Source organism: Microcaecilia unicolor, chromosome 3 (genome assembly GCF_901765095.1).
Source record: "Microcaecilia unicolor chromosome 3, aMicUni1.1, whole genome shotgun sequence".
Classification (NCBI taxonomy): Eukaryota; Metazoa; Chordata; class Amphibia; order Gymnophiona; family Siphonopidae; genus Microcaecilia; species Microcaecilia unicolor.
Genome location: NC_044033.1, coordinates 53,120,071 through 53,134,757, shown reverse-complemented (window position 1 = coordinate 53,134,757; position 14,687 = coordinate 53,120,071). Strand labels below are relative to the sequence as shown.

General features: G+C 44.1%; 1 protein-coding gene across 1 annotated transcript in view; it reads left to right on the top strand.

Annotated features, from left to right (window-relative positions):
• Window positions 1-14,687, top strand: part of MERTK (MER proto-oncogene, tyrosine kinase) — a gene marked incomplete at its 5' end in the record, with an annotated part of 146,225 nt that overhangs the window by 77,310 nt on the left and 54,228 nt on the right. Inside the window, one exon of the mRNA XM_030194661.1 lies at window positions 430-572. Coding sequence (XP_030050521.1) covers window positions 430-572 — 143 coding nt within the window. The remainder of the gene's footprint in view (window positions 1-429; window positions 573-14,687) is intronic.

The window sequence follows — 14,687 nt, the reverse complement described above, 5'->3', positions numbered from 1 at the left end:
TGGCAGTGAGCCTGCTTCAGGAGTCTTCATATAATGTATATTAAATCACCAAAGAGTAAACAATGGTTGATAAAATATAGTCTTGAAAAAGACCTTTATCACGATGTACTAGAATTCTCTAAAGGTTAGGTGCCCTGTATAGAACACAGGCTTCGCGCAGATCTTTCTGGCACCTGACTTTCAGCACCATATACAGAATCCAGCCCTGTGTGGGTGCTTTTAGAGTGCATATTTTGCACTTGGAAATTTTCAAAAGGAAACATGTGTTTTCCCTTTGAAAATTGACTGCAATGTACATATCCAGTACATTACAAATAATGTGGGTTATTGAAAACTGCTCTCCCCTTTATAAAATTATTCTGGATCAAAAATGTGCTGTATATAATTTTTTGCTTTTGCCACATGTTTACAGTTCACATTTGTTTTCAGCTCCGTCTCCTGCGCCACTGAGTATCACAGTGGTAATGAATGAGACTTCGTCTACACTGAAAGTAGAATGGTTGCAACCTCCAATCCATGATACCCTCCTGGGCTACCGGCTGCAACACACATGGGAAGGCTTTGGCATTTCTGTAAGTATAGGATATCCTGTGTATATGCTATATGCAGTGTAAGTATCTTCTTTTGGATTGATAGTCACTGGGCCCTTCGTGACCTCCTACTTCTGATTAGAATGGTGTGGTGTTCCTGCTAGTGGTTTGTGGAAAAGGAATGAGGGGGAAAAAATCCTCCACCTGATAGTAAAGATTAATGAGTTCTGCATGTGATACCTTAGATATTTGTCTGAAGAGTTTTTTAAAAATCTGATTGACATAAGCTCTTGCCTGAGTGAAGGAGTAAAGGCAGCAACAGTGTAGAGGAACACAGGTGAGACAATAAAGTGGAGCCAACATCAGAGGAAGCTGATTTTATTGAAAGACCCAACATGGCCCGTGTTTCGGCAAATGCCTGCATCAGGGGTCATAAGGTGTAATAGCTGTATGGAACTTCCTGTATCAGTCTCACAATCGCAGTGACCAAAAAACTAATACACTCCGGTCAGTGCTTCCATTAAGCCAGTGGCATAGCCACATTGGGGAGGGGGAGAGGCTGGACCCCCCCACACACACACACACTTTTGGCTCAGGCCCCCTCCACAACTGGAATATATATCGAATGGCTGGGGGGATGACAGTCCCCACCAGTGAACAAGATCTGCTGGCCGAACAGCTTCATTGTTGCCTCAACAGGAAGAAGCCAGTGACCTCCTTCCCAGCTGCTGATATCTGCACAAACTGAGCATGTGTGAAAACTGCAGACGTCATCGCCTGGGAGGCTGCTGACTTCTTCTTGCTAAGGCGTTCGGGCAGCAGATCTCGTCCACTGGCAGAGATTGGGCATCCTCGCCACCAAAGATAAGATTAACGTTATGGCAGTGTGTGTGTTTGCACATGGGTGAGTAAATGCCGTCATTCTAAATATGTATGTGTGTGTGTGTGGGGGGGGGGGGGGGTTGCCCTTCCCCTTCCCCTTCCCCAAATCCAACGCTTGCCATTTCCCTGAGTTAAGCACGTATTTATACAGTAGCCCTTAGGCAGAATATTGGCAGTTACACAGCTATGTTTGCACATGGGTGAGTAAATGCCGTCATTCTAAATATGTATTTGTGTAATGGGGTGTATAGGCCACTGCCCCTCACCCTTAAGAGAAGTCCCACTCAAATAAGCCCAGGCCACCTTAAGAGAGCAGATCCCGCCCCAGGAGGGGCAGAGTCACAACCAGAGGGTTTAAAAGATAGGGCCAGGCAGAAGTTGAGGAGGCCCATGGGAGAAAGAGGAGAAGCTCCAGTAGTAGTATGCCTTGACTGAAGACATCCCAGTGCTGTGATCAGGCTGAGGTAAGCCCTTGTTGCTAACTGATTGAACTTCTACAAGTTAGCTGGAGATCTGACTGGAGCCAGACCGGAGACATAGAATAGAGCTGGAAGGCTGTGTTTGGGACGTGGCAACCCCGCAGCCGCAGACTGTGTTTGAGACTACCACCAGAGGCAGCTTATGGCTGGTTGCTGAAACCGCTGGGGTTTTCCCATTCTGTGCCTAGGGCTCTGTGAAGAAACAGGCCCAAAGGTACATGAACATAAATATTAGTAACTGTGTTCTTGAACCACAGAGGTTTACCCTTGCTACGACTCAGGCCCTGTGAAGAAATACGCCCAGGAATTCCTGTTCTTGTAAATAAATACTTATTTTTGTATTCTACCTTTTGTCCAGCTGTATTATTTTCTCTGGCCATTCCCAACCCCCGCTCGGGGTCTCACAATATGCATAATAGGTGCATATACCATATTTTTCAAACTATAAGACGCACTTTTTCCCCCTCAAATTTAGGAGGAAAATGCGGGTGCATCTTATAGTCCGAATGTAGCGTACCTGCTCACTGTGGGGGGGGGAGGGGGCGGCGGCCAGGGCCGGTCTTAGGCCGAGGCGAGTGTTGTGACCGCATAGGGCCTCGCGCTCAAAGCGACGAGGAGGCGAGCCTGCCTGCCTGCTGCTTTTACTTACTGCTAGTTCATTGCGACTTCGGGTATGTAAATTAAAGATTTCAAGGCAGGGAGCACGGTTGCACAAACGGAAAGTCGGGGAGTTGAGGGCGGACAGGCAGGTGGGCGGGGGTTTGAATGAATCACTGGACATAGGGAGGGGAGGAGAATTGCTGGGCATGGAGGGGAGGGCAGGGGAGAGAGGAGAATCGTTGGACATGGATGACAGGGGAGGACAAATTCCACTGCAGAGTCACACAGGTTGTGCAAAACTGCTGTCCCCATACAAGAGTGTGGCACAACCTGTGGTCCTCCAGCAGATCTCCGCAACACTTTTTGCTTCAAATTTTTTTTTCCTATTTTCCTCCTCTAAAACCTAGGTGCGTCTTATGGTCCGGTGCGTCTTATAGTCCAAAAAATACGGTATGTTAGCAGTTATATTATAGAATTACAGAGATGCCAAGGGTGGCTCACCCCAAAGCTGGAGATTTATCACTGCTATGTTCAAAATTGAAGGCTGACTGAGTGAGGTTTTTCTTGCAGGGTCCAAGCTATGTCTAAAACCAGCTCTGGCAGATATAGGTTCCAAAAACTTACATATTTAATCAACTTACATATTCTAATCAATAAATAGAAAATAAATTTGTTATCTGGCCATTTAATTTTCCTCATCATATTGGTCCCAGTTTCTGCTTTCCTCTGTCTTCTTTTAACTCTCTTACCAAGGTCTCTTAGTTCATTTGGGATATCTTCTGTCTCCATGTCCACTATCCATCTTCCCTGTGTGTCGCTATCACTTTGTCTAGTATTTTCTCTGTGTCCCTGCTCCTATCCTCTCATCATGTTAAATATCCCTCTTCTCTGTGTCTGTATTCTTACCCTATCCAGTATCATCTTTCTGTGCCCCCCATCCACCCTCATGTGTCATCATCCCCTTGTTTCCCTCTCCCCCTCTCCCACCTGTCCGGCATCATCCCTCTGTGTCTCTATCTCTCCCCATGTCCAGCATCTCTCCCTCTGTCCCCCCTTCCTCATGCCTTCCTTCCCAGGAATTCAGCAAAGGTCCCTCTCTCTCCCCTCCCCCTGATCCCACCCCTCCCCCTCCCATTTCTCACTGTTCCTCTATATCTTTCCCTTCCCCCCCCCTTCCTGTATTTGCCTCCCTTTCCCTGCAGGTCCCGCTCCTCTAGCTCTCCTCCTATCTCGTGATATGGAATCTCTCACTCCCTTCCCTCCTCCCCTCTCAGTTTGGCATCTGTGACTCCACCCACTCCCGGTTCAGCATTTGTCACTCCCTGCCTGCCGTATCCTGGTGTCCTATAAGCTTGCCTTCCATCATGACCAGCTGCAACATGGAAAGCAGGCTGTAGGTGGCCTGCGGGGCCTTCCCTCTGCTGGTCTCGCCTCCTCAGCAAATAGAATCAGAGGAGGCGGTACCAACAAAGGGCCCATAGACAGCCTGCTTTCCACGCTGCAGCTGGCCAGGATGGAAGGCAAGCTTAAAGGACACCCGGGTGCAGGAGGACGTGAGTGAATGACAAATGCTGAACTAGGAGGGAAACGGGAGAGAGATGCTGGACCTGGGGGTGGAGGAGAGGAGAGGAGCCAATGCTGGAGAAAAAGATGCTTTAGAGTGTGAGCTGGAGAAGGGCAAACACACGCTTGTTGCATGTGTGGAATTAGCTCCTTAGGGTCTAAAGTCTTTCAGGAAAACCAAGACTGATCTCAAATCTCCTCCACAGACTAGGCCAAATGTTTCTTCTTTTGTCGGGAGACCCACATGGGCTGCAGTGCAGTAAAATGAGGAAAACGTATCAAGGTCTTATGATTGTTGCAGAGAAAGCACTACAATGGTGTACAATAACACTAGATATGTTCTATGAGTCAATGTTTCATTTCCCTAGTCACACCAAAAAGTGCCTGTATAGCTTTTTTTTTTTCTGTATTCTAGGATTGCTAAAGAGTTTTGGTTTCTGGTTAACCAAACCAATTTCTGGGAAGAACAAGCTAACTGCTGCTTAATCTGTTTAGCCCTTTCAAACACCAGCTAATTAGTTCTCTGACTGCATTATTGTACTCTTCCTGGACTGTTAGTGGCTGATAGGTATGGAGGCATATTTTCAAAGCACTTTGGGAGGCTAAGTTCCATAGGTTTCTATGGAACTTTGGGAGGCTAAGTGCTTTGAAAATATGCCTCATAGCCATCTACTAGTATGGCTTAATTTGAGCTTTTTAGGTACCAGATTGTACTACTACTACTACTACTACTACTATTTAGCATTTCTATAGCGCTACAAGGCGTACGCAGCGCTGCACAAACATAGAAGAAAGACAGTCCCTGCTCAAAGAGCTTACAATCTAATAGACAAAAAATAAATAAAGTAAGCAAATCAAATCAATTAATGTGAACGGGAAGGAAGAGAGGAGGGTAGGTGGAGGCGAGTGGTTACAAGTGGTTACGAGTCAAAAGCAATGTTAAAGAGGTGGGCTTTCAGTCTAGATTTGAAGGTGGCCAAGGATGGGGCAAGACGTAGGGGCTCAGGGCTTAATGTCTGAGGAAACAAAGGCCATTCTAGCATTTCTTTTCAGACTCCAAAGCAAGCAGGAGTGTTCTTCTCCAGCCTTTCTTTTCCAAGCAACCTGCAGGGAAGAGGGAAAAGGAGGTGAGTCTGGATCAGAAGAACAGTCCCTTTTCCTATTGCTTCTGCCCCTGGCCAGTCCATCTCCTGACTGGTTCCACAGTTGTATTTCCTTTTTACAAAAAAAAGTCTTCATTCCTTCCCCTTCTCTTGATTTTCTGCAGCTTGAGTAGATTCTGTGGCAAAAGTTAGAAAATCTTTTTGGCACAGTTTTAAGGCTCTGTGAAAGCTCTTTGAACCATTTACATAGATTGCCATACAATTGTATATTGCAAAGGTGTGCAAAGAAGACAGTTTTCTTGTTGCCTGGTGCATATTACAACATAAGTACATAAGTAATGCCACACTGGGAAAAGACCAAGGGTCCATCGAGTCCAGCATCCTGTCCACGACAGCGGCCAATCCAGGCCAAGGGCTCCACAGTTGTTTGGAATATTAATAATGCCCCTTTTGTCTTTGTTTTTGTGATATGGCATCTTTGTGCTGATGTTTGCTGAAATGTCAATTCTGGAGTTCTGAAACCCACTGTGCCTGCTGATTAACTGCTGACTCAGTGTCACATTACTGCAGTTCTGTCTTTCAAAGATTCCAGCTCCTCGTGTAGGCATCTAGCCCACTATAAATAGATGAGTTCTTGCCAGCCATTCACGTGGCGGAAGGCTGCAGAGAATTTTGCAGCACTGTTGACAAAGGTTATATGTGTTTTTGGAGCACAGAGTAACAACTACCTTTCCTTGATGGGATGTTGCATGCCAACAGCAAGTATTGTCACTGTTCTGCCCCCCACAGTTTGTGTGAAGGTTTACATTTATTGTAATTCTATTTGTATTATATAATTCAAGCTGGCATCGGCTTTCTTTTTTAAAATTTCCATACTATTTATTGATATTAACAAGCCATTCTAAGAAGAAAAAGAAGACAAAATCAGGCCTATTGGTTAGGGTGGTGGACTTTGGTCCTGGGGAACTGAGGAACTGAGTTTGATTCCCACTTCAGGCACAGGCAGCTCCTTGTGACTCTGGGCAAGTCACTTAACCCTCCATTGCCCCATGTAAGCCGCATTGAGCCTGCCATGAGTGGGAAAGCGCAGGGTACAAATGTAACAAAAATAAAATAGATACTATTGGAGATTCTACATGGAATGTTGCTACTATTGGAGATTCTACGTGGAATGTTGCTACTATTGGAGATTCTACATGGAATGTTGCTATTCCACTAGCAACATTCCATGTAGAAGGCTGCGCAGGCTTCTGTTTCTGTGAGTCTGACGTCCTGCACGTACGTGCAGGACGTCAGACTCACAGAAGCAGAAGCCTGCGCGGTCACATTGGTGATCTGCAAGGGCCGACTTCTACATGGAATGTTGCTAGTGGAATAGCAACATTCCATGTAGAATCTCAAATAGTAGCAACAGTGGAGGAGTGACCTAGTGGTTAGGGCGGTGGACTTTGGTGCTGAGGAACTGAGTTCAATTCCCACTTCAGGCACAGGCAGCTCCTTGTGACTCTGGGCAAGTCACTTAACCCTCCATTGCCCCATGTAAGCCGCATTGAGCCTGCCATGAGTGGGAAAGCGCAGGGTACAAATGTAACAAAAATAAAATAGATACTATTGGAGATTCTACATGGAATGTTGCTACTATTGGAGATTCTACGTGGAATGTTGCTACTATTGGAGATTCTACATGGAATGTTGCTATTCCACTAGCAACATTCCATGTAGAAGGCTGCGCAGGCTTCTGTTTCTGTGAGTCTGACGTCCTGCACGTACGTGCAGGACGTCAGACTCACAGAAGCAGAAGCCTGCGCGGCCACATTGCTGATCTGCAAGGGCCGACTTCTAGTGGAATAGCAACATTCCATGTAGAATCTCAAATAGTAGCAACAGTGGAGGAGTGGCCTAGTGGTTAGGGTGGTGGACTTTGGTCCTGGGGAACTGAGGAACTGAGTTTGATTCCCACTTCAGGCACAGGCAGCTCCTTGTGACTCTGGGCAAGTCACTTAACCCTCCATTGCCCCAGGTACAAATAAGTACCTGTATACAATATGTAAGCCGCATTGAGCCTGCCATGAGTGGGAAAGCGCAGGGTACAAATGTAACAAAAAATAAAAATAGATTCATCTGACATATCAACATCATCATTTTAGAGAGAGAGAGAGAAAAGAAGAGGTATTTATGTATAAACTGTCCGCAACTCGAGAACCTTGCCCCCAGAACCCAAGATGGCTGCCGAGACCAGACATTAGGAGGATGACCTCTGTGTTGCTTTCTTTCGAGTAACACCAGTTTGATTGCAGGAATGGGCAAATGGTGAGGAAAGACTAAGCATTGTTTACCTAATACTCCCACTGTGCCTCAAATTTCAGTGCTGAGGTATTTCCCTCTGATGGCGTCCTCGGAGGTGGCAGAAGGATTTATCGCTGCAGCTCAGGGAGAGAGAGGGCTCCCCAGCCTGGAGCAAGATGTGGATGTCCTCAGCCCGTACTCCCCCACAGCCTGTTGCTGCTGCAAGTTCTCCCCTATTTCTGGGGGTGGCAATGCTTCTTGCCTAAAGGTAGAAAGTGGCTGAGACAGCAGATCGGGAGCTCCTGCAGGAGGAAACATTGCAAGGAGCAGTTATTCTGCCCTGGATGTTCCCTAGGAAAGAACCAGAAGAAACTCTGTTGAGGCTGCATTTGGGACCAGCAGAGGCTCCATTGAGATCTTTGAGTGGGTCTGCGACCCCGCTGGGTGGGAGCACTTCCACAGCTGTGCTAGTGATACTTGAGGCTGTAGTTTATGGTTTATCACATTTGATGTACTGCCTTTCATATCAGGACAGCAAAGCGGCTTACAAATTCAAATAATCTGCTATCTGGCAGGCTATTACAAAGTTGGATATGACTGTGAGTAAAAGACTTTTTACCAAGTAGAGAAAGATTTGAAGAATGTAACATCTAAATTTACAGAATATGAAGTGACTTCGGGGGGGGGGGGGGGGGGGGGGGGGGTCAGCTTCCTGGGAAGAACTGGGTAGGAAATTATCTGGAGTGCAGGAAGTTCAAATTAAGATAACTCAGGATTTAATAGGATTACACGGAAAGCATGAGAGAGTAAATTTATGGTTTTTGAATTTTCCCCGGATACCCCACATGACATTGAGGGACCTTTTTAGGAAGTATCCTGGAGAAATCCTGAAAATACCATCTGATGTTATTGCCTCCACTGGATAGGGTGTTTTTTTTTTTAATTTTAAGATTTTTATTCAACACTTCAAAAATTATACAATACACGCAATTGCAGCCTCAAGGCTACAAGCTCTCCTAAACAACTCAAACTCATCTGTAACACATAACCAACAGAGTATTATTTTCTTCCCAACCCTGCCCCCCTCCTCCCCCTGCCTTCCCGTTCATGGCTACTCCCCCTGAGTACCACTAGCAGTGTTCCAGACCCGCTCTAAATTTGTCCATTTTTCGCATCAGGACCGTATCTGCCACTTCTCCGATCAGTCAATTTCTCCAGAGCCATTATGACCCAAAGTCTTAATTTCCAATCCAGGATAGTGGGCCCTACCCGTTGCTTCCAGTGAGCCGCAATTTCCAACCAGGTTTGTTTTTTAATCTACCCTATAAGAGAAGATGAACTGTGAGTGAGGGGACATCAGCTGTATCGCCAGATAGTTTGAATATTACAGATATCTTAGAGACGAGACTTCTGTAAAAGTTGTGGAAGATCGTGCAACTCTACTTGTATCATTTGTATTTGAGAATGATAGAAATCATGTTTGGAGTTTGTTTTCTGAACATAAATCTGAATTGTTTTGGGGCCAAAATGTATGGTGTTTTCCAGATGTTTGCAAAGAGACTTAGGAACAGTGGAAGCAGTTCCTGAGCTTGCAAACAAGAGTTATTCAGGTAATGGAAAGTTCTTTTTGAGGTTTCCTGTAAAATGTGTGGTGAAATTTGATAATTTGAGATATTATTTTTATGACCCTAAACAATTGAAGTCTTTTTTAGATAATAAATTTCCTACACAGCTTGTAAATCCTAACCAGATAGATGTATGAGGGTAGTCACTACGGGCTATATAATTTAGGGTTGGCTCGGTGTCCTTTTCTTTCAGGGAATGGAGTATTCGGTTTTCTTTGATTTTTTTTTTCCTCCTAGTTTTCTGGGGTTCTGCTAATTGAGGACTAAATGGAAGTGAGATTAAATTAGAATAATTTCCATTTTTAAAAAATGCTTATAAACTCTCTCCCCCTTGGGTGGGTTTTTATTGAGAATAAAGAGAAAGAAGAAATCCTAATAAAGTGCTTGTAAAACATAAGTTTATTCTTTTTGAGTTCTTAACTGTCAAATTTAGCTTGTTTTAGTAGGAGCTGCACAGGAATGTAGTTGATTGAACATTGTTAAATTTGCAGGAGGAGGATGGGCCTCACAGCTCTGCCTCCATGCAAATGGAAGCAAACAGACAGATTGCTGAGAATACTTTTACACATTTTAAGGAGATTAATTAAGTGAAAGGAATAAAGCTTGTGGGATAAATGATGCGCACAGAAACTGAATGGAGAGAGCGGGATCAGAATAAGGGAATTGGTAAACCTGCTCCCCACAAGTTTAGGGGAGGAGAAAATTGGTGGCATGGTAGGGAATTCACTGAGGCCCCAATGCTCAGAAGTAAATGTGGGCACTAGAAGCCATTAGCGCCAAACTAGCGCCCGCATTTGGTAGCACAGAATGCTCAAAGCCTGCGAGCATGTGAACCAGCGAAACAAGCTCACCGGCTCTGAGCGCAATGAATATGCAAATGCTGATGAAAACTTTCTGTATTCCTCCCCAATGCTGAGCGGAGAGCGCACCAAACAAGGATGCTTTTGCCACTGAAAACCCTATGCCATCTGTTAAATGTGCACTAGCACAAAATCAAGAATATAAAGCATCCAATAAGTATGTTCAGTAAAGGTTTAACTTGCTCATGACTTTTAGCTCTACTAACTTTTGTGCTTGAACTCATTTACTATTGATTTGAGTTATATGAAGGAAATAGAAAAACATAGCCCAGTCTGTGGTCCGAAAACAAAATGGTACCTCAGTTCTGGGAGTAGAAATGAAATTTCTTTTTTATACAGTTACCTTTCAGTGGTGAAAGTAAATTGGCAAGTGTGAGAGAATGAGAGCTGGCATTTCTTCCTCCTCCCCTTCTGGCGTTCTGGGCATGCACTGAAGAGCTGTGCTTAACGCACAACTCTTGAGCACATGCGCCAGGCACCATCCTCCCGCTGAACTCCCTAATGCTTAACGATATAATTTGCATCTCATTAGCACTGAGTATTAGGGAGTTCCTTCGCTGCACTGATCCGGCAGTATTTTTCCGACGTTTGGAATAGCACCGGAGTTTTGAGCATCTGTGCCCGAGAGAGAAATTCACTTTGGGTGAAGAGGTTGTCTCATGCTGAGCCACCTCTGATGGTTCTGGCTTAGATGGGAGACAGCCCTTTAGTGGGGAAGTCCTGTTACTGGTGGTTGCAGAGTCCTGTTAAGGCCCAGTAATTCTGAACCCCCCAGCAAGTAAAATACCTTTAGAAAGTCTCCTAAAAACAGGAAGAGCAACAGCCTTTGGGAGCATTGCTCAAATCAAGGAGGCCTTTGAGTGCAACTCAGGGCCGCATATAATGGCCTGTAGGGGTGCTATTGTTGCCTAGGACTGAGAAGAGCAGAGATAGTGCGCAAATCAGGTCATATTCTAATTTTGCACGCATAACTTATTTTAACAAGGCAGTCAGTGCCAATAATTGCCACTTCACAGGGAATTATTGACACTAATTGGAATTAATTAGAATTTACAAGTAGAACTTGCTAAGCGTATTCTGTAAAGTTCTGCGAGTAAATTCTAAGACGCAGAACCAAAAAGGGGGCATGACCATGGGGCTATGTAATGGGCAGATCATGGGCGTTTCTAGAATCTACGCGTGCTTATATAGAATACACCCTCTCCATGCCTAACTTAGTTACTTGGCATAAATACATGTGGCTAAATTTAGTCACGTGGACAGACGCTAGGCATATAAACTGTACCTAACTTTAGGCGTACTTTATAGAATATGCCTAGGTGTGGGGGGTTTTCGGCGCTGATTTTTATGCACCATTTATAGAATCTAGCCCCTATTGGAGAACCCTGGTACTGGTGGTTGTAGAGCCCTGTTAAGGGCTGGTAAGCCTGAACCCCAGCAGGGAGAAACCCCAGAGACTCCTCTTGAAGAGAGAACCAGCGAGGGACAAGGCCTCTGGGATGTGATCGGAACTAGGGGCTCAATGAAAGACAAGGCCTTCGGGGTTCAGTCAGCACTAGGGGCCCAGCAAGGGAGAAGGCTCCTTGGGTGTGGCCAGCACTAGAACAGCTGGTCCTCAGAGCCCAGGGAAAGCTTCCAGGAAGCTTTAGCAGAGACAGGCATAGCTAGTGTGGAAGTCCAGCAGCTACCAGCCCAAGAAGTCTCCAGCAGAGGGGTGAGATCTAAGGGAACTCGGGGAGGGTGGACTTGCAAGGAGAGGAGGGACCTAGGTGACACAGCCACGCCTACACACAGACTTAACTAAGAAACTGGGAAGGGCTTACAGCTAGTGGCGTAGCCAGACCTCGATGTGTGGGGGGGAAGCAGAGCCCAAAGTGAGGGGGCATATTTTGGCCTGCTTCCCTGCTGCACCCCCCCCCCCCCCCCCACCACCACCACTGCATTATCATACCTTGGCTGGCGGGAGGTCCCCAACCCCCGCCAGCTAAAGCGTTTGTCCCGCGTGGGTCTCGCATTGCCTGCCCTGCTGTTCTCAGTCACGCCGTGTATGCTCGTTTTAGTGAAACTGAGCATGCGCGACACTTTGCGCATACTCAGTTTGATTAAAACGAGCATACACGGCGTGACTGAGAACAGCAGGGCAGGCAATGCGGCAAGATCAGTGCGGGACAAACGCTTCAGCTGGCCGGGGTTGAGGACCCCCGCCAGCCAAACCTGGGGCCCCAGAACCAACTTGGGGGGCCAGGCCCCTGTGCCCCCCATAGCTATGCCACTGCTTACAGCTACTACTTTGGCAATGAAGACTGAAAGGGTCCTAAAAGTGTGTAAAAGACTGCAAATGACTGGTTTTGGAGATCTGGGTTAAAGATTGATTGATCTGGGTTGGTTTGAGTGCACAAATTAGAAAGTATTTGATATACTGGTTTAAGAAGTTAATTAACAAGACTGTTGGTGTTTGTTTGTGGTAACTGAGTTAATGGGATAAGAAATCCTCATTTCTTAAGTGTAAGACGGTGTACGTAGAGGGTGTGTTACACTTATTTAGCATATGCTGTAATAACCTCTTCCTATTTTCTGTAGCAAGTGTATTACTTGTTTTATTTTTTATTTACTATAAATAATTTTTTTTAAAAAAAGAACCTTGCCCCCTCCTTTTCTTCATTGTGATACAGCATCAACCTGTCTCAGAATATCAGTATATAACTATAATCAAGCATTGCAAATTAATCATTCATTTTCCCTTCCTTATTAGAGTCAAGGTAACTTCATAGAATTGAAAAAAGGGACCAACCAATCTTTGTTGAATCTGAATTATGGTTCTAGTTCATATGTCACGTATTCCATACTTACAGTACACCAAATTTTGCTAAACCATTCCAGAATGGTTGGAAATATATCTCTTCAGTTTCTTGCTATTATACTTCTCACTGCTAAAAACATCCCATTTATCATGTTATCATGTTAATGATGCACCTACCAAGTCAAATCTTCCCCTAGTAATATTAACAGAGTTGAGTCAGGAAGACAGAACCCAATAATTCTGGAGATAGTGGAATGCGCTAACCTCCAAAAAATTTTGGATTTTAGGACAGTGCCACCAGATATGAACAAAGATCTCAACTTGCAGTGTGCCCTAGACCAACTCAGAATCCCTGGAATTTCTTATCTGGTCTTAATTGTAATTGCTAATGATTCAGTAGCGAAATTAAATATCAGACACAGTGGTCATCCTTGTTGAGTGCCCCTAGCTAGTGGGAAAGAATTAGATTTGCAGCCATTAACTAGTACTGTTGTATATGTTTACCCCACTCCTACCCTACCTAAGATAACATTTAATCATCTCTCTGACCTCACGTGCAACTTTCTTTAAATGGGTCACCATAGTTTCTAACTCCTCTTACTCTCTTACACATCTATAAGATCCATCTTTGCTTATACCCTACACTGTCTGTTAAAATGTTCTATTACGTATTATGTTGACATTGTAAGTAGTATACTATGCTATACTTTGTATTGTTGTTTGAATATTTTTACTGCTGTAATTGTCTGTTGCTTATGTTTGATTTATTCTTACTGTACACTACCTTGAGTGAATTCTTTCAAAAAGGCTGTAAATAAATCCTAATAAATAAATAAATGTATCCAATTTAGAAAATTTAATCCTAAACCAAATATGGATAAAACGTCAAATGGATATGGCCATTCTAAAGTGAAAATGGCAGATTCAGTATTAGATCTTTACCTATAATGCAGAATATTTAAAAGTTGCCTAATATTGTCTGAGCCAAATCTGCCGTTGATGAATGCAGTTTGCTTTAGGTGTACTAATTCTGGGAGGTATTTCTCAATTTTGGGACTAAGTAGTTTAGCAAAAGTGTTATAATCTACATTAAACAAAGATATTGGGTCTCTGCCTTCTATAAGCATTACTGTAATTGTAGTTTCATAAAAAGACCAGGGGTGTTGGCCCTGCTCAAGACCTTGATTGCATACCTCTAAGAGAAGTGGAGCAAGGCAGCCAGATAACACATGATACAGTTCTGCTGGTAAATAATCTAGACCAGCTTTCTCACTCAACTTCTGTCAGATTAAAGGCTTTATTAAGTTTAATTCTGGCCTCTTCTTATAAATAAGGTAAGGGAAGATAATCTAACCATTGTGCAATTTGATCTTGATCTTTATTAAGCTGAGATTCATATATATTTTTATAATATGGGGCAGAAATTTCTGCCATATCGTTAGAAGTAGTTACATGGGTATTGCTAGAATCTAATATTTGTCTACTTTCTTTTCAGTTTATTTTTTATAGCTGCCATTTTAGTTCCGCCCAAAACACACCTAGACCATTCCCCCTCTCCAGATGGACATACCGCAGTTTTAGACGCCCATAGCTTGGCTTTATACAATTGAGATCTGGATGTCCATGCAGTATTGACCTCTAAATGCTGTTTTTAGATGTCCAAAGCAGAACTAGAGCTTCTAAAATAATCACCCAACAAAGTAATGTTCACCTGTCCTGTAAGGCTTCCTCTACTCTCAACCTTCCTCAGAAAAGTCCTTGTTAGTGACTCTTTATTTATTTACTTGTTTGTTTGTTGCATTTGTATCCCACATTTTTCCACCTCTTTGCAGGCTCAATGTGGCTTACAATACATCATGAGTAGTGGAAATGAATTCTGTCCACTTTTATTTATTTATTTATTAGGATTTATTTACCGCCTTTTTGAAGGAATTCACTCAGAAAAAGAAAGTTTTCTTT